Source organism: Maylandia zebra, linkage group LG10, assembly GCF_041146795.1.
Source record: "Maylandia zebra isolate NMK-2024a linkage group LG10, Mzebra_GT3a, whole genome shotgun sequence".
Lineage (NCBI taxonomy): Eukaryota > Metazoa > Chordata > Actinopteri > Cichliformes > Cichlidae > Maylandia > Maylandia zebra.
Window position 1 is genome coordinate 8,197,235 of NC_135176.1, and position 18,276 is coordinate 8,215,510.

Below are 18,276 nucleotides of genomic sequence, written 5' to 3' on the forward strand. Positions count from 1 at the left end.
GGGGGGAAAAGAAAAGTTAAGGAAATAAAGGATTTAGGATATTATTTAGATGAAAATTCATTAAAAGTGCAACACAATTACTATTATTGTTAACTTACAAGGTGTGACTGAATATTGAGATTATACAGAAATTTAAGCTTCTATGCAAACTGTAAAATGTAGCTAAAGTTACGTCAAATCAGATTTTAACAGTATTGTGCCCAAACGTTTGTTTGTGAGGGACAGCCAATCATGTCATGTCCACTTTAAGTCAGTTAATGGGGAGTTATTTTATGCAATTGTTTTAAGAGATACTGCTTTTGTTATTTGTCATTTAAAAAAAAAAAAAGCAGTCTGCGACAACAAAATATTTTTGGTGTTGGGACCTTACAATGCTGCCTGGCATTTTCCTTGACCTGTGTCAGTGTGTGTTGGTGGTAGTGGTGGGGCAGGTTACAAGTCTCTACAATTTTACGTAGTTTTCCAGGTCTAATCACATGATACATATAATTGTTGTGCAAATGGTCCTTACAGGATACATGGTCCTCATGTTTCTCAGTGGTCAGGTCCTTTTATACAGTAGGCTACTTGAACAAGCAAATACTCTTTAAAATAGATGGTTAAAGATAGAAGCTGTTTTCTGCTTGCCAGCCACTTACTCAACAAGCTTATCATTAACTGTTATAACTGTTTGTAGGTATTTTGCAACCCGCTGACATTAGTTTACTGACTTTGTTCACCACTCAGAATTCCTTCAGCTGCAAAAAATTAGAATTCTAATCTGTTATTTTTCTTCTTTAGATCTATCCATAATCTGTTTTAACCCACTTCAAACTTTACCTCAACTTTTCTAGAGTCAGTCTCACGTCATCTTAAAACTCTTTGATATAATGAAGAGTTCATAATTAAATCAACTGACTGCAAGCATCAGACAGTCTGCTTTTGGACTACAGTTGCTGGGGCTGCCAGTCCGGGGCAAATGTGCAGTAGTTTTAAATCTAGACCATTTGTAAAGGATTTTCCCCACAGGGGAATCATTCATTTTAAATATATCATTTTATATAATTACCATTTGCCAGACTCATAGGCAACCACATCCTTTTCTCGGAAGGCTTAAGAAAGACTTAAGATCTCGGCACGATGACGCTACACATACCTCCATGTCTATCTCTAACTTCTAACTTCAGATCTTTACCACCTAATCTGGAAGCCCTGATTCTAACATCCTGAGGTGTGACAAATAAAGGTTTTATATTACCCATTTCTGTAGTTGCCTTTTCAAAAGGGATCTGATATTTATTTGTCCAAATGTCTGGTTAAAAAAAAAAAACTCCAGGGGATGTACTTCAAATCAAAGTACACAATGTAATAATAAAGACTGAAATCCTGCAAATTTGGACAAATGTGTAATTTTTATTTACATATCAAGCTCTGACTAAAATATCCTTCTCTAATGTGCGATGCTGTTAGATTAACTATGATGCAAATGACCATGTACAACAGTGCCGAGATAGAGCTAGTTCAACCAATCATATACATTCAGGTCAAAGGAGCTTGCAAAGAAAAGCGTCTGGACTTCTTTAAGTTACTTGAAGACGTTTCACCTCTCATCCGAGAAGCTTCTTCAGTTCTAAGGTCAAATGGTGGAGAGTCCCAGATATAAACCTAGTGGGAGTATCCTCCCACAGAGGGACAAAAGGACCCCCTGATGATCCTCTAATCGCCTGAGCCAAGGTGTGAAACTGGGTGTGGGTCCCAATCAGCCAGAGTTTCGGGTGAGTTCATTGTGAAACCTGGCCCCACCTTATCATGCGAATTCCTGAGATCATATACATTCAGGTACTTCACTTCTGTGGTTTCCAGTCTATGGGTCAGGCTGTAGGATTAAAAGGACTGTAGAACGATTAATGGAAGAAGAAAGTAGATCAAAGCTCAGCAGCACACATTTTTATTCACTTCTGTAACTTTAATCTAAGAAGTCAAAAACTAGTGTGGCTGGGAAAATGATCTAATCTCCAACAGTGCATTAGATTTAAGCACCTTAATACAAAACCCTTAATCTGAAGTTCCTCCAAATTGTTCTCCAGTACTTAAATAAATCTCCCATCTCACCTTCTGGTGCTTTAATATAACTGAACACACAAATGCTAAACTTGCCAGAATATTTCAGCATGTCACGCACTCAGTAATCACAGGCCAAGAATCTTCAGAACCTTTTATAAGGAGTCAAACCCAAACAGAGCCCCGTTTGGAGTCCCACTTAGAAACCTTCAGTAATGTGACCACTGGCCAGATGTTTCATATCTCTGATGGAACTACCTTCTGTTCATAATAAAAATAAATCTGTGAATCAGAAAATCTCTCTATTATTTCCAAATTCCATCGCTGTTAATTAGCCTGCCTGCAGTCCCCAATGCATTTACCATTGCATTGGGGATTGGCAAGGGGGGGGGGGGTTGTATCTTTACTTTACAATTTTCTTTGAGCTAACATTTTAATAAAACTTCCAGCAAATTTCCTCCAATCATGTAAAGATTCAAAACCAAATTTGTGGCACAATAAAGGCATCATTCCCTGTTGTGCTAATGAGTGCTGGAGAATAAAAAAAAAGCTTATCTATGCATGCAAATGGAAAGTTGTAGAAGGAGTAGAAGCATTTCTACAGCAGATAAAGAGCTCAAGGCAAAGCAAACCCCAGATAGTAATACCTCCATCTTTATCTCACCTCTCACACCCCCCGCCAGATCCCACACCCTAACTAGGGAGTGTTTTACCATGGCAACTGTCACGTTCCACCTAACGTGCTCCCAGGGTTCATACACGGCATGCACGTAGTTACTGAATTGAATGATTAGATTTGGTTCAAAATATTAGGTATTCCCTCTGTAGGTACACATTGAGCTATGATAAATGAACCCGCCCTTAAAATAGGGGTGAATAGTGTTTTTCTATATGAATAACTTGGTTTTGGAACTAGTGCTTTCATCAGTGCTGCTTGAGGAGTCCCTACACCTGAAAAAGATGTGGTGTACATTATGTATTCCTGCATACATCCTGCACTACATGACTCCCACCAGAGTCATTTACAGCTTAACAAGCTTTTGCACCAATTTTGAACTTGGAATTCAACGAGTTTCTACACGAGGAGCAAGAGACAGCTAAACCCCCCAGGAAGACTAATTTTCTCCTGAAAAACAGTCTGTTTTGAAGGGATGCAGACAAACTGTCAGGGATTAAAGACAAACCACAGCAGGCAACCCGCTCGATCACAGTCCAGCCATAATTTGACACTGTGAATTTGATGTTCGGCGTGTATGTGGCATATCTAATAAAAAATTACATCTCAGCTCTCCATATCCCGCAATCTAGCTAAGCGTGAGAAAGAGGAATAGAGCCCGTTTAATAAGTCAGATAACATGACATCAGCTGACATATCGTGGCATTAAATTCCAAACCATTGCACATAAATCCAAAGTATATGAGATTCAGAGGATTGTAGAGATGGCGAGCATTCGATTTATTACTACGCGGCGAGATAAAGTTCCAAGCTTTTTTTTATTTATTTTTTTAAATAAATGACAGGAGATACCTTGCATTGGCTGACTGCTTGAATTCTTGCAATTAGCCATGTGTGACAGAGAAAGGTCAAAACTAACAATTAACATTGGTGAGATGGAGGAACATTTGGGAAAATGAGAAACATGTAGTTCTTCTAAAAGTCCTTAAATTGATGAAGTATATAATTGAAAGTTTATACTGCTTAGCGAGAAAGAAAAAGGAGCCTAACTTTTGCAATGTTGCAGTTCATCATATTAGAATATAATTACACTTGTCTTTTGATTCTGGGGGTGAAGAATGTCTAGACCCATCATTGTATGACTGGGCTGCACAGCTTAAGTCTATTATACCTTTATTTTTTTAAATTTCATGTGCAATCTTAAGGTCAAAAACTACCACTCCCCACATATTTAGACACAGTGAAAACGCCGCAAATGCAGTGAAGGCAGAAAATATTTTAAAAACCAGGACTCTTTGTCTCAAAGCGGGTAAACAATTTTCTTACCACAGGAAAAAACGCTGCTAAATTTAAACTTTAGCATTTCCAAAGTACTTAAAATGAGTCAAGATGTTATGATGTCCTTCAAAGAACTGAATCGAAAGCATGGGATATCCAAGTTAGAAGATCTTAAAGCAGTTTTTCAAACAGTCATCATAAAGTTTTATATATCTGGACGTAATAAAACAAATGGTGTGGTCTTTAGCAAATCTGAAAATGACTCAGATTCAACCTCGGCTGAATTACAAAACACGACAGAAGCAATTGTTGCTGCTCATCAATCTTTTTTAACCTTTCCAAAGAATTTGAAGTCCATCATTCTACAGTGAGAAAGATTATTCATAAGTGGGAAAAAAATTAAAGGCAGTTTTCACAGGTGTGGACGTCCCAGCAAGGTCGCCACCAATCGCAGGCGTTGTTTTAGAATCTGCTCACTAGAACATTTTGAAACTGAAATGTCAGCAGAAGATTGGACGCCTACTTATGTCACAGAGTTCATACCGCAGACTGACATACCTGGGTAAAGTGAACATATGCTCCTGCCAAATGATATGTGCACTAAATGAGACTACTGCTTTTGCAGTGCAGGACATTTTGGCAAGAGGTCAGAGCAACATGTGAAAATTATTTTAAAAGAAATTCCCCTGGACCCAAACCTTTGTGCGCGGCTTATCCAGCCTTTTGTATGTGTAACTGTGAAGAAAAATGAACCCACTGCATTAAACACCAAAAACCTAAATGCATTATTTGGGGACAATAAAATCCCTAATCCCATTGGACAAGACAATGAATGGCAAATGAAAGAATAACATATATTCTGAATAACAAATCAAAAATATTCAAGGAATATTTTTTGAAATATGTGAAAGATCTGGCAGAAAATTAGCCATAAAAGCTGTTGTAGACGATAATCAGTTTTTTCCTTCAACAAACACTTGAATATATGTCGCGTGCATTATTCCCCTACTGTATGTTTTTAAAAGAAAAATAGTATTTGTGTGTGTTTTGAGTCCAGCTGGGTGTAGAAAGGGTGTGGGCCATCACTTGACAGAGGCAATCAGGTTGGACAGAGATAAGAAGAAAAAAAAAGTACAGTCTGGTCCACCCCAGATGTCATCACAATATGTTAATGAGCCAGAGTGGGGCCTTTAAGTGCTGGAACCCAACACAGGGACCAGTAAGGAGACCAGACGATGACACACACTGAAGGCAAAGAGGCGAGTATGTGACAGAGATGTGGTAACTGAGGCCTGGAGGCTCTGCGACAGGATCCCTTTCTTTTAATTTAAATACAAAACAGATTTCATATTACAAACATTTTAATTGGTTGTTCTACTCTAACAGTTATCCTCCTTGTTCTTGCAGATTACAAACTACAGGGACTCCCTGCTCATGGTTCTGTCTTGTGCCCTGGACAGGATATCATCTTATACTGTAAGTTTAAAAAAGAGACACTACAGTATAGATGATGTACTATCCAGGGTTTCATTCCCCCTCCGCTGCTATCAGCACACCAACACTGTAACTGAGCCTGAACACTCTGAGGGAGGCTGTCAAACCGTTACCATTACTGAGTTTTAGTAATGGTAAGGGTTCTACAGCCTTCTCTCAATGTCATCTAGACCGGGATGTGTCACTCACAAGCTCCTGGCGGGTATTTCCCTTTTTTTTTTTTTTTTTTTTTATAAATAGGTGCATATGAAATAAAGCAGATGGTTCTTAAATAAGCTTCTCATTGTTTTTTGTTCATCTCGGTGCAGCATATCAGCACTTTAAACTGATTGTGTTTGAGGAATTGCTTTCCTTCCCTGGCCGACGTGCATCGGTTTAAATATTTCCCAACTGCTGTCGGCTTGTCAAAGTGGCGATCTCTGCTGTGCAACGGGCTTGTCTAATCACTGGGAAGCAGCCGTTTTTGAGAGTAGGGGGAGCTTGAGGGGCTGACACAGCTTCTGAGAGACATTCGAGGCCTCTCCCTCCCTCCCCTGCTTAAGGCCACTAGCTGGTTATTCATCAAGATGCCCCGAATAGAGTAACCGTCAAGTTAACTCACAGGCAGCAGGAATGAATCTAATCACCATTATCTGACCCATTTTAGCATCAGGTTAGTGCTCCATTTTGCCATCCATTAGGGAGACAATTCAGCCCTCAGGGGCAAAGCTGGGCTTTATAAGAGCCAAAAAAGCAGAAGGAGGGAGAAGTGGGAAGCAGAGAAGGGAGGTGAGAGGGGGGGAGAAAAAGGAAGAAAGAAGTAGAACAAAAAAGTGATAGTTGCAGGGATGGATGGCCACACTTCAAAGGCAGTGGAGGAGGCTAAAGTGATGTGGGAGTGGAGGGAACAGGGTTGGATGGTACATCAGGGACATTTGAGTGAACATGACTGCGCAGGTCCTGCTTCAGTTTATCTACAGCCCGTGTTTGCACGAGGTGCCCGCCAAGTAAAAAGCTCTGAGAGCCAAAGATAAACCATCGGCTTTTTCACAGTTCGCCAAACCTGCTCAGCCATGAGCACACTGTCAAACTTGTGTCAAAACACTCATTTGATGGGAGTCTATGTCATGTTTGTTACTGAAAATATATCACTGCTTAATAACAATAATAATAAAAAAATAATAATAATTCGGGTGGGGGTGGGGGCTCTGTGGCTTGTGGAAGCTGTATTTAATCAACACTTTGGTTTTTTGCAGAAAAACCAAGGTGCTCTTTGCACTTCAACATCAATCTATGAACCGCATTCTGTAACATCTCTATGTAAAAGCTTTAATAATGCACGGGATGAATGGAGGCTGCAAAAGTCACAATTTATAGTAGAATTCCTTTTCTTCAGAGAGGTGTCAGGTCAAAGGAGTTCTGGGTCTGAGAAGATTTTATATGTTAAGTTACAGCGCCATATCAAACTCATGATGAGAGGTCTGTCCTTTTCTCTTCCTATTGCAAGTCCTTCATCCATTTTCACTTTTTCAGCTTGACTGAGAGCTTCAACCTGACTTCCCTCAGGTATACTCTGCTCAGGTCTTCGCTCGCTTCTTGTGCGATCCGCGCTACCATCTGTCCAGCTGTGCCGATCACCATCCTCTACGCACACAATAGAAACAGAAACATCAGCATCAGGCACCACTGAGCACATGAAAGGTTTTATTTCATTTACGGAAGAATAGTTTCCTTCAGGAAAAGTTTAGACGAGCATCATAACCTCAGCGTCATATCAAAACTGCAGGAAAATGAACTTGTCAAAGATGAAACATTTGTGATTCAAGATGCTGATTATTCATATCTTTATATCGTTACCTCATTTGATTAAAACCTCTATAAATCAGTCAGTGTCCTTTATATCTCTGGTCTTTGGTTTCACCCATGTATGGTTGCATGCATGGGTAAAAAGTAGCTTTGTGTCAGGAAAAACACTAAATTCAGTGTTTATTGGTCAGTTACTGATTCGAGTTCTACCTCTACATTTCTTGAATCATTCCTGTGTGACATGCAAACTGTGAAGAACAGCGATGATCTTCATAACTTTTCTTGGAGGTCACCGACCTTGAAACATTTTCAGCACAACAGATGTAGCTTCAAATATTCCCTGTCGTTAAAAATGCATGGCTTAGAAAGGCTGCTCTAATATTTATGAGTTAAAAACACAAGGAAAAAGAATTTTTGGAGATACGTGGCAAACAAATACCAGAAGCCATCAGAGAGGCTACAGGTGTCAGTAAGAGAGGTAAAGATTTCACTTCTTTCAGCCCAGCATGCACTGACACTTCAGAATGGCAGCCTATCATTAAATTACATGTCCACACACAGAAGTAGAAATAAAGAGTTGATCCTAGTAGTGGGCAGCACGACTGCAATCACCCCTTTGACCCAAAGTTGGATAAAGTGTTAAGAAAACAGATGGATGGCTGTCCTGGCTATGTGATTATATGGATACTGCAGTAGATGTGGTCACACCACTGAACACAAAAGTACTTTCAAGGAATTGACTTCCCATCAATACTCAAAATATGCAACTCTTGCTAAAGCATGCGGAAGTAATTAAAAGTTATTTACACAGCGCCAAATCCCAACATCAGTTGCCTCAAGGTGCTTTATATTGTAAGGTAGACCCTACAATAACGCATACAGAGGAAAACCCAACAATCATTTGAGCCCCTATGAGCAAGCACTGTGGCAAAAGTGGGAAGAAAAAACTCCGTTAACAGGAAGAAACCTCAAAGCATGCCAACTGGATTCAACACTTTGACTAAACCACTCCAAAACCTTCATTTTTTTTTTTTTTTTGCTTTTTGAGACATTTAGAGGTGAACTATGGCAAGTTATCCAGCTGCTGAAGCAGAACAGTGGCCCCAGACGCATCACACTACCACCAGCATGTTTGATTGTTGGTGTGAGGTTCTTTTTATGAAATACTGTACTAGTTTTACACTAGATGTTTCTGGGAATAAAAAAAAAGAAAAAAAAAAAAAAAAAAAAAAAAAAGAGTGATTTCAAACAACTACATGGACATACAGCACGTTTACGGTTGTCTCATTTGGTATGCAGGCCAAGTACAGCACTTCACTAACACAGATGCACGTGATAAAAGCCCAATAAAGGGTGAGAATGCTTACCATGTGGGTTTCTTTCTTTGTGTAAAGTTTCACAGAAATATCCAGCACTCCATCTTCTCCATCTTGCCAGAGTTCAACAGACTAAAAAATAGAGACATTTTGATCTTAGAAATGTATTCTTCACACATTAGGCAAATAAAGTTTTTAAAAATGGCAGCAGAGTCAAAGCAAGAGCAGATAATATATTCTGTGCGGAGAGAAACTCATGTCGCATAACTCCAAGAGCTGCTAATAACTAATCAAGCCCACAGTACGCCTTTGACATGGTTGTGCGATTCTGTAATGACAGATTTTATAATGGTGTATTCAAAAATGACCCTTGGGTTTCTTTAGAAGCAGCAACAAACAGCTGCATCAAGCACATGTCAACATGTAGAATGGAAGCAAGTATGAAGCTCTTTAAATAGGCTTTAATCAGTGCAGCCAGATGTGACGAGTGCAGTTTGCTGTCAGCTTACGGTCACATGTGACTTCAGAGAGTTCACTGGTTCATTAGTCACCTGTGTCATTGAATAGGGCACTTCCTGGGGCAGATACTCCAGAAGCTTCTCTCTGATGATGTTAGTGCAGACCTCCTCTGGACTTTGGTCAGTCAGGACTTCACTGTGATATTGCCATGATCCTGGCTTGGCAGCAACCATGAAGTAGCTCTTTAAGAACAGAAAAACAGAACACAGTTATACCACATGAACATTACAGTGCATCTTGATGTGGTCATATAACATTTACCTTCAGAGTGTCCACGTCCTCTCTGTCCACTGACGACAGCATGAACACGTCCTTGAAGTGAGGCCAGCCCTGCTGGTTTCTCAGTGTCTTCAGCTGTTCTTTGCTCAGCGCAGAGGTCGGCTCACTCCCATCCTCAGGTTCTGCGTTTTCCTCACCCTCTGAAGCCCTTTCTGATCTTTTCTCTGCCCACGGGGGCTTGATCACTGGCCTGATCCGCATTTTGCATCCATTCACCACTCCACACGTCAACTGAGCCGTGATATCCAGCAGTCTATCTTTAGCCTTCATGAGGTCCACCTTAAAATAAAATAAAATATGCAAACATTATCTCCTTTTCATGCAGGAACTATTTTCTTTATACTATCACGGTGATGGAAACTGTAAAGGCAGCCACATGCACACTTGCTCTGTTTGGCAGTTGTAGCTCTGTAGAAAGAAAGTAGTAGTTCCTACATCCAACTCCGACAACACTTGAAAAGTCAATTAAAACCTTTAATTCTTGCAGTAAGAGAGCATTTTATCGATTGTTTAATTAAGCAATCGGGTAAAAATACTTTTGAGCAATAATAAATACTCAAAAGAGAAAAACATAGCTCTTTTAAAATGAACTGCTCATTGGTTTCTATTTTAGACTGAAGTGTTTTAATACTTGCATACAGTATCTATAAAAAAGCAAAGCATTTAGGTATTTACCTGCCATATTAAAAACAATCTTAGATGCAAAAATAAATAATCATAACTACAGTAATGTCAAATAAAATTAGGCATAGATGCAAGCTCACTCTTTCTTCTTAGAAGGCTTAGTTACACAAGCAGGAGGTAAACAGTTGACAGTTTTTGTGTGTGCATATATTATATATTATATAATCTGCAAAACAGTGTTACTAAAGTCTTGAAATAAATATGGTCTTGTACACCCCATGCCCCCCTTTAGACTCACCCCTGCTTATGTGCACTTTAACTTCTGTAGCTTTGCTTCAGATATTCTCTGTGTAAAACAATCAGCGGTGGATGAGAGCAGCTACAAAGCTCGCTTTTCTTCACATTGGAGCTTGTTGAACAGGCGGTTTGGTTAAGGACTCAAGCCAGCTTTTTCCCAGTAAAGGACTTTATGGCAATTACAGTAACAAGCGCTGCTATTCTGTACACTAGAAAACCCTTTTCTTTCACTCCACCTGAGCTCACGGTCTCCGTAACAGCTCCACCTCTTTGCTCTAACTGAGCGCTACAGAGTCGTGGATTACACAAAGCACCAAACAAAAAACTTTGCATTGAGGATTTTCTATTATCGAGTGATTTGAATTAATCACTGCAGTGGAATTCACTGCAATGAATCCCATATTATTCCTTACTGTGGACAAACCTAATGAAAGGAACAAAGCTGTAACATAAACACATATTGGCAGCAACATTGTACTTAATGACCTTTCCCTGCTGCTGTAAATTCTTGTATTTTCTTTTTTTTTAATCATCCTGTGGGGTTTGGGATGGAAGGCCACTGACATGATTCTGAAACTAGAAGCTACTGTGAGATGAACTGATTTTGGGCTCTTTATTTGGTTTGGTGACAGTGACACAAACACTGAATGATGCCAGCTTTAGCTTTTAGCTTCAATAATAATAATGAATTAGGATGTTATAGGCAAAAAAGTGCTTCTTGTAAAGTGTACAGTACATTAACTGCTACTATCCCTGCAAATACTGCTTGTTTTAAATAGTTATAAACAAGCATGTGAGGTGGTATAACTACAGTTATTACTAAGTACTTGTCAAGAGGTTACAATATGAGGTATTCATACAAGAGAAAGGCTAGACTACATTACTACATAAGCTTTTATCAATCAGATTTCTTCCTGCCTTGTAGTTTCTGCTTTTATGAATCATGCGAAACATGCACATTTTACTCCAGCAAAAAGTACCTTATTCAGGACTAGGACTGCCGGAATATCCGGGTGCTGGGCCAGGCATTTCAGCACCTCAAAGTCGAGCCTGCTGCACATCCATTTGTCTGCCACATCCACCATGACTACCACTGGAAATGCAATTATAAGCATTTAAAAGGGAGCACTGCGCACCACTGTTCACATTAGATCAGCACAAAGAATAATAATAAAAAAATAGAGACTGCTCAATTGCGGTTAATAAATGACCCAGAGTGAATATATCATACTTAGGTCAGCTTCTTTGACCGTGTTCCAGGGATCCACAAGTAAAGACTTCTCCAGCTGGTGTCTTTGAAGACAGAATTTATTCATGTATTACACAGCAGAATAAAACCAGAGGGAGACAGACTTGAGTAATATCTAAATGGGAAAAGCACCTTTTGACCTTTGATGGAGTAGTAAGACCAGGAGTATCAAGCAAGATCTACAAAAAACAAACAATTTATTGACAAAGGGATATAACTTCTGAGCAACATTCCTGGATTAAAACAGAAAGGAAGCAAAAAGGTTCGTACTATCTGTGTGTCTTCCTCTGTTAGGACGCCCAGTGCACGTGACCGTGTAGTGTGTACTTTCTTGGACACAGCAAACACCTTTAAGACAAGATTACAGATTTTAGAAGGTGAGAAATAAGACAAATATTTTACAGAGTAAAGATTTTTTAAAAACAAAAACAAAAACCTTTCTGCCAAGGAGCTGATTGGACAATGTGGATTTCCCAGCATTTGGGGCACCTATTATAGCCACTTTCAAAACCTTTGAGTTTTCAGGTTGATCTGGATGTTTCATTAACAGAGACAACTGTTCACCTAAAAAGACACAACACTAAACATTAGACAGACCATAAACACGACAGAAGGATGACATGTGCAATTTTTGGAAAAAGGCTGAGTTGGAATGATCAGGCAAATTTAGAGATGTAAATCTCTGAGGCAGTGGTCTGGTTACCGCTGTCTGGCGGAACTGAGGCTGGAAGGCGATAAATGTTGCCGTCTGCCTCTGCTGCTTTGCCTTTCATCAGTCTGCTGAGAAATGCCTCTGATGTAATAAAACAAGCAGGAGTGAAGATAAATCCGTTCCCCCCTCCACGGCTGCAGGCAGCATTTCCTGTAAAGACATCAAAATCTCCATCACTTCACTGCCAGCTGGCCCGCAAGCTGACTGACTGATTATTCTTACTGGGATGTTAATATGACACAGAATAGTGACGCATTCAGATTTTCTTTGTCCAAACCCTCTCCTGCCCTGCCTCCCCCCAAAAAAAAAAAAACAGTTCACAAAATAAACCATACATCATCACATACAGTGGGGCAAAAAAGTATTTAGTCAGCCACCGATTGTGCAAGTTCCCCCACCTAAAATGATGACAGAGGTCAGTAATTTGCACCAGAGGTACACTTCAACTGTGAGAGACAGAATGTGAAAAAAAAATCCATGAATCCACATGGTAGGATTTGTAAAGAATTTATACGTAAATTAGGGTGGAAAATAAGTATTTGGTCACCTCAAACAAGGAAAATCTCTGGCTCTCACAGAGCTGTAACGTCTTCTGTAAGAAGCCTTTCTGTCCCCCACTCGTTACCTGTATGAATGGCACCTGTTTGAACTCATCATCTGTATAAAAGACACCTGTCCACAGCCTCAAACAGTCAGACTCCAAACTCCGCCATGGCCAAGACCAAAGAGCTTTCGAAGGACACCAGGAAAAGTATTGTAGACCTGCACCAGACTGGGAAGAGTGAATCTACAATAGGCAAGCAGCTTGGTGTGAAAAAATCAACTGTGGGAGCAATCATCAGAAAATGGAAGACATACAAGACCACTGATAATCTCCCTCGATCTGGGGCTCCACGCAAGATCTCATCCCGTGGGGTCAAAATGATCATGAGAACGGTGAGCAAAGATCCCAGAACCACACGGGGGGACCTGGTGAATGACCTGCAGAGAGCTGGGACCAAAGTAACAAAGGTCACCATCAGTAACACACTACAACGGCAGGGAATCAAATCCCGCAGTGCCAGACGTGTTCCGCTGCTGAAGCCAGTGCATGTCCAGGCCCGTCTGAAGTTTGCCAGAGAGCACATGGATGATACAGCAGAGGATTGGGAGAATGTCATGTGGTCAGATGAAACCAAAGTAGAACTTTTTGGTATAAACTCAACTCGTTGTGTTTGGAGGAAGACGAATACTGAGTTGCATCCCAAGAACACCATACCTACTGTGAAGCATGGGGGTGGAAACATCATGCTATGGGGCTGTTTTTCTGCCAAGGGGACAGGACGACTGATCCGTGTTAAGGACAGAATGAATGGGGCCATGCATCGTGAGATTTTGAGCCAAAACCTCCTTCCATCAGTGAGAACTTTGAAGATGAAACGAGGCTGGGTCTTACAACATGACAATGATCCAAAACACACCGCCCGGGCAACAAAGGAGTGGCTCCGTAAGAAGCATTTCAAAGTCCTGGAGTGGCCTAGCCAGTCTCCAGACCTCAACCCCATAGAAAATCTGTGGCGGGAGTTGAAAGTCCATGTTGCTCGGCGACAGCCCCAAAACATCACTGCTCTCGAGAAGATCTGCATGGAGGAATGGGCCAAAATACCAGCTACTGTGTGTGCAAACCTGGTAAAGACCTATAGTAAACGTTTGACCTCTGTTATTGCCAACAAAGGTTATGTTACAAAGTATTGAGTTGTATTTTTGTTATTGACCAAATACTTATTTTCCACCCTGAATTACGAATAAATTCTTTACAAATCCTACCATGTGGATTCATGGATTTTTTTTTCACATTCTGTCTCTCACAGTTGAAGTGTACCTCTGGTGCAAATTACTGACCTCTGTCATCATTTTAGGTGGGGGAACTTGCACAATCGGTGGCTGACTAAATACTTTTTTGCCCCACTGTAACTCCAAGATTTTTGTGCTGTCTTACCCCCAAAACTGCAGCTTTTAAAAGTCGTTTTGGATAACAAGCACTTTTATGGAGAAATGTGTTAACAAGCAATTTGTTGTTACTTTTGCAGAGAATTTTGAGCCTTAGTGGAGGTATAAAGTCTCAGGCTGCTCCTGTTAGCACTGTGCAGGAGAGAAATGATTCACTTTATCTAGCAAATATAAATGTAATCAATTTATGATTTAAACTACTTTTAAAATCAGCTTTCCAAAAGTTTAATAAGAAAGGACTTTAATAGTAAGAGGAGGGGGGATTCCTCCTTGAGCTGGACCAAAATCAACAGGATCATCTTCCAGAAACTCACTGCTCTACTCTCACTACATGAGGCCGGGCACTAGGGCAGTAGGGTCTGACAATGTCCGAGGATTTCATCCCGATACCTAATGGCAATCATGGTGCTGTTGCCTAGCCTGTAGAGGTCTTTGTGTCCCTCCATCAATATGGATCCCCAGACCATCACTGACCCAGTACCAAACCGGTTATACTGAACGATGTTACAGGCAGCATAACGTTCTCCACGGCTTCTCCAGACTCTGTCACATATGGTCAGGGTGAATCTGCTCTCATCTCTAAAAAGCAAAGGGCATCAGTGATGACCTGCCAATTCTGGTATTCTGATGGCAAAATCCAATCAGGATCAACATCATAGGGACCAACAGAGGATGTCAGTACTCAGGCCACCTTATGTAGTCTGTTTTTGATTGTGTGGTCAGAGACACTCACACCAGCAGGCTGTAGCAGGTCATTCTGGCGAAGCTCATCCTGTTCCTCCTTACACAAATGGAGCAGATGCCGATCCTGGTGATCGCTTATGGACCTTCTACAGCCCTGTCCAGTTCTCCTAGAGTAGTGGTTCCCCCCCCTGCACAAACACATACTCCAACCACACACGCCCATATTTTGTTTTCAAACTCCATTGCGGTTTATTTCACGCCTCAAACATTTAGTAAACAATTAAGCAAATACTAGTAAACTGCAATAAATTACAGGTAGTAATAAAATACACTACTAACTCTTTTACACTACATCCACACCTGCATGGGTATTTTCGAAAAACGCAGCTGTTTCTGTGCGTTTGGGCCTTTCGTCAACACGTAAACGGTGTTTCGAATCACAGAAAACTGAGATTTTTTAAAACTCTTTTGCGAGGAATACAGAGTTCATCGCGCAACGTCAAAGGTATGTGCCTTTTTTCACATCACGCTGTGTGCCACTGCCACGTTATTGTTTACATGAGATGAATTGCAGAATGGCATATAGAGACAAAATACTGTTAATCTGACTATCTGCAGGTTTTACACGCTTACATACACACAGTTACTGTCCCTCCATTTAGAAAGGCAGAGAGGTCACGGTGTAATTATTTTACGTGTAGTTTTTTTTTCCTGTGTAATAATATTCAACATTGCTATCAACACATTTTTCAAAAAAATGCCTCTCTGTGACAAAATGGATTCAAAAACAAAAACAACTGTGGGATACTGTTTGTCTGTGATTTGGACAGGGGGAACAAATTGTGGCCAGATCAGCCTGATATTATTTCTATCCCACTGTAATTTTACTCTATAAAGAGCTAACATCTCCAAAATGTCAGGAGTAGTTAGTCAAGAAGTGTTTGTGAACTAAAAATCGAGAATGTGGGATACTGTTACCTTGGCACTTGTTCAGGTGAAGCCAAAGGAAAAGATATGCTTCAACATATTTTCTAGTCTTTGGCTTGGAAGGAAGTTGGTTTGGAAACATATTTGGCGATGCTTAATCTCCTGTTTTGCGTTTGTGTGAGAGCCCCGTCAAAAGCCTGTCCATTATGCTAGCAGTGTCCAAGAGTTCTTTTTTGTTTTGTTTTTTTCTTTCATACCACCCCTGCAATGGCTCTGCGCCCCCCCCCCCCCCCCCCCCCTCCCCCCTTTGGGAACCTCTGTCCTAGAGTAACTGGTTTTCTCCTGGACTTTCCTCTACACTCTTAAGATGGATTAACAGCCCCTCTACTACCTAACTACAAAGATCAATATCTCAGAAGTTTAACTGACTTGATGGTGTATTCAAAAAAATAAAAATCAGAATTGGTTGGGTCTGGGATGCGAACAGCCTACGTAATTCAAAGTAAATTTTACAAAATGTATCAATTAAAAAAAAATGACAGTGTAAACCAATCAGTGTGAAACAAATACACACTGTCAACTGAGTCTACTCGACACAGTTGACTGCCAGCTGGTTATATTCCTATAGAAGAGGATGGTTGCTCAGCACAAATATATTACAGGGTGTATCAGAAAGAGTCATCCACTTACAAAGCGCTTTAACCTTACAGCTATTTACTGGTAATGATCTAAACATGTACCTTTAGAAAAAAGGGATTCAAGAGTTTTTGTGAGTGCTTGCCGGTAGGTAACAACAGGTAACAACAACAGCAGCTCCAGACACGCTTTCTTGTATGTTATTACTAACTTGACCCCAATCAATTGCAGACTGATGCCAGACTGACTCAGTCTTACAACAACATGGCAGGTTTTAATGACGTGTTGGAGAACGTCTCATTTTTCAGTCAAAAAACATCTGTAGTGAGAAAAGTGTCTGTGAAGGTTCTCAAAGCCACCTCCATAGGACAAGACTCAGCAGTCCATCTGCATCTTAAAGATAAAGGACACTCTTTCAAGGATGCCAATGTTCACATTTTGGACAGAGAAGACAGATGGTTTGAAAGAGGAGTGAAAGAAGCCATTTATGTCCACTGTGAGCGACCATCTTTGAACAGAGGCGGTGGTTTACGACACCAACTGTCTGCCATCTATAATCCAGTTTTGAGTTCTCAGCATGTAAGAAAACCCAGGTAAAGCATTGAGATAATATCATATCGATAACAATAGCTCATCTTTTCCGCCTCAAATTATCAGCCATATTTTCTGTCTGTTCACGGTCCTTTACACGGCGTCTATACAGTTAATCAAAGCAGCAATGACATCTTCATCCATGTAGATGTCATTATAATGTCTATGGTATTAGCATTCATTCATTCATTCCGAGCTACACTTTTCCCCATTTGGTATTAACCCCGAGCCTCAAATATTTCTCCTTTCAAAAATGAACAAAATAAACGATAAGCAGAAAAATAATGTCTCCACTAACCCGCTGTCAGAAACCATGACGCACTTTCCTGTCGAGCAGACACGGCGAGCCGCCTGGAGAGGACAGCCGAGTCTCTGAAAAAGCGACCACACACTCTGAGAGCCATCTTACTTTGACAAAACAACAGCTGCTGTGTTTTAGCTAATAAGACGTTGTTCGTCTGCGAAGAATTGGGTCACTTGTTTACATTCACATTGCCTGTAAGGTAAAACCATGTTGCTTTAACCAAAGAGAGGTATCTTCCGCTCTGGAGAGGGTCTGTATGAGTGTGCTTGTGAAAGCTACACCGCCCCCTAGCGGCTGCAGGGTCAACTGCATCCCTGAACATCCTACTCGCATTCATCTGAAACGTTAAAGTCAGATAGCAAATTAATCACAACCCACTGATTAAACTGATTTTTTTCAAGGCAAATAAAACTGAAATATTTATTGTTTGACAAGATTTACATCATAATATCCAACTACTCTCCTAATGACTCAGTAAAGACTGTACCAGTTGCGTACTCTTCACTGACTAAATCGAAAATGACAGTTCATGGTCTGAGTGACTGAAAATGATTGCATAAGAAGAGAAACAAGGAAACAAACAAATAAAGGCTGAGGAATGAGAAGAGAGATCATTGAGTTTGGAGGAACTATGCGATGGAGGAAATTATTCGAGTGGGCACAACTGTTCTCTAGGCCTTACTTCTACATAACAAAATAATATAACTGTTGTGTGTCATTTTGCAGCAAACCCTCTTTAACTCCCAGAAGTCCCCCGAGGCCCCAGCTTAGGAACCACCTGTCTACAGCAGGAAGGACAGAGACAAGCTGAAATCAGCCGACGGCAATCCCAAATCAGCTCATCACAATGCACAAACGCGTCTGCCAACCTGCAGT

At 40.6% G+C, this 18,276-nt stretch overlaps 1 protein-coding gene across 2 annotated transcripts; it reads right to left on the bottom strand.

The window, feature by feature from the left end:
* Positions 1 to 5,299: 5,299 nt before the first annotated feature.
* Positions 5,300 to 17,641, bottom strand: eral1 (Era-like 12S mitochondrial rRNA chaperone 1). Of its 2 annotated transcripts, none has more exons than XM_004557426.5 (11): positions 17,395 to 17,641; positions 12,261 to 12,419; positions 11,994 to 12,121; positions 11,828 to 11,905; positions 11,690 to 11,736; positions 11,540 to 11,601; positions 11,289 to 11,401; positions 9,370 to 9,666; positions 9,141 to 9,290; positions 8,641 to 8,721; positions 5,300 to 7,111 (listed from the first exon to the last, which is right to left on the bottom strand). In XM_004557426.5, the coding sequence occupies exons 1-11, from the start codon at positions 17,498 to 17,500 to the stop codon at positions 6,989 to 6,991; spliced, it is 1,344 nt and encodes a 447-aa protein (XP_004557483.1). In that variant the 5' UTR covers positions 17,501 to 17,641; the 3' UTR covers positions 5,300 to 6,988. The 2 variants fall into 2 exon arrangements, with proteins under 2 accessions (XP_004557483.1, XP_004557484.1); XM_004557427.5 differs by lacking the exon at positions 17,395 to 17,641 and adding an exon at positions 14,992 to 16,114.
* Between the last annotated feature and the right edge of the window lie 635 nt (positions 17,642 to 18,276).

What these genes read in the sequence shown, in the direction of transcription:
- eral1 (XM_004557426.5), bottom strand. Translation starts at nt 17,500, where the DNA reads ATGGCTCTCAGAGTGTGTGGTCGCTTTTTCAGAGACTCGGCTGTCCTC. An exon ending in CTCAGTTCCGCCAGACAGCG is followed by an intron (nt 12,122 to 12,260) that starts GTAACCAGACCA and finishes GTGTCTTTTTAG; the next exon opens with GTGAACAGTTGTCTCTGTTA. An exon ending in CAGAGGAAGACACACAGATA is followed by an intron (nt 11,737 to 11,827) that starts GTACGAACCTTT and finishes TGTTTTTTGTAG; the next exon opens with ATCTTGCTTGATACTCCTGG.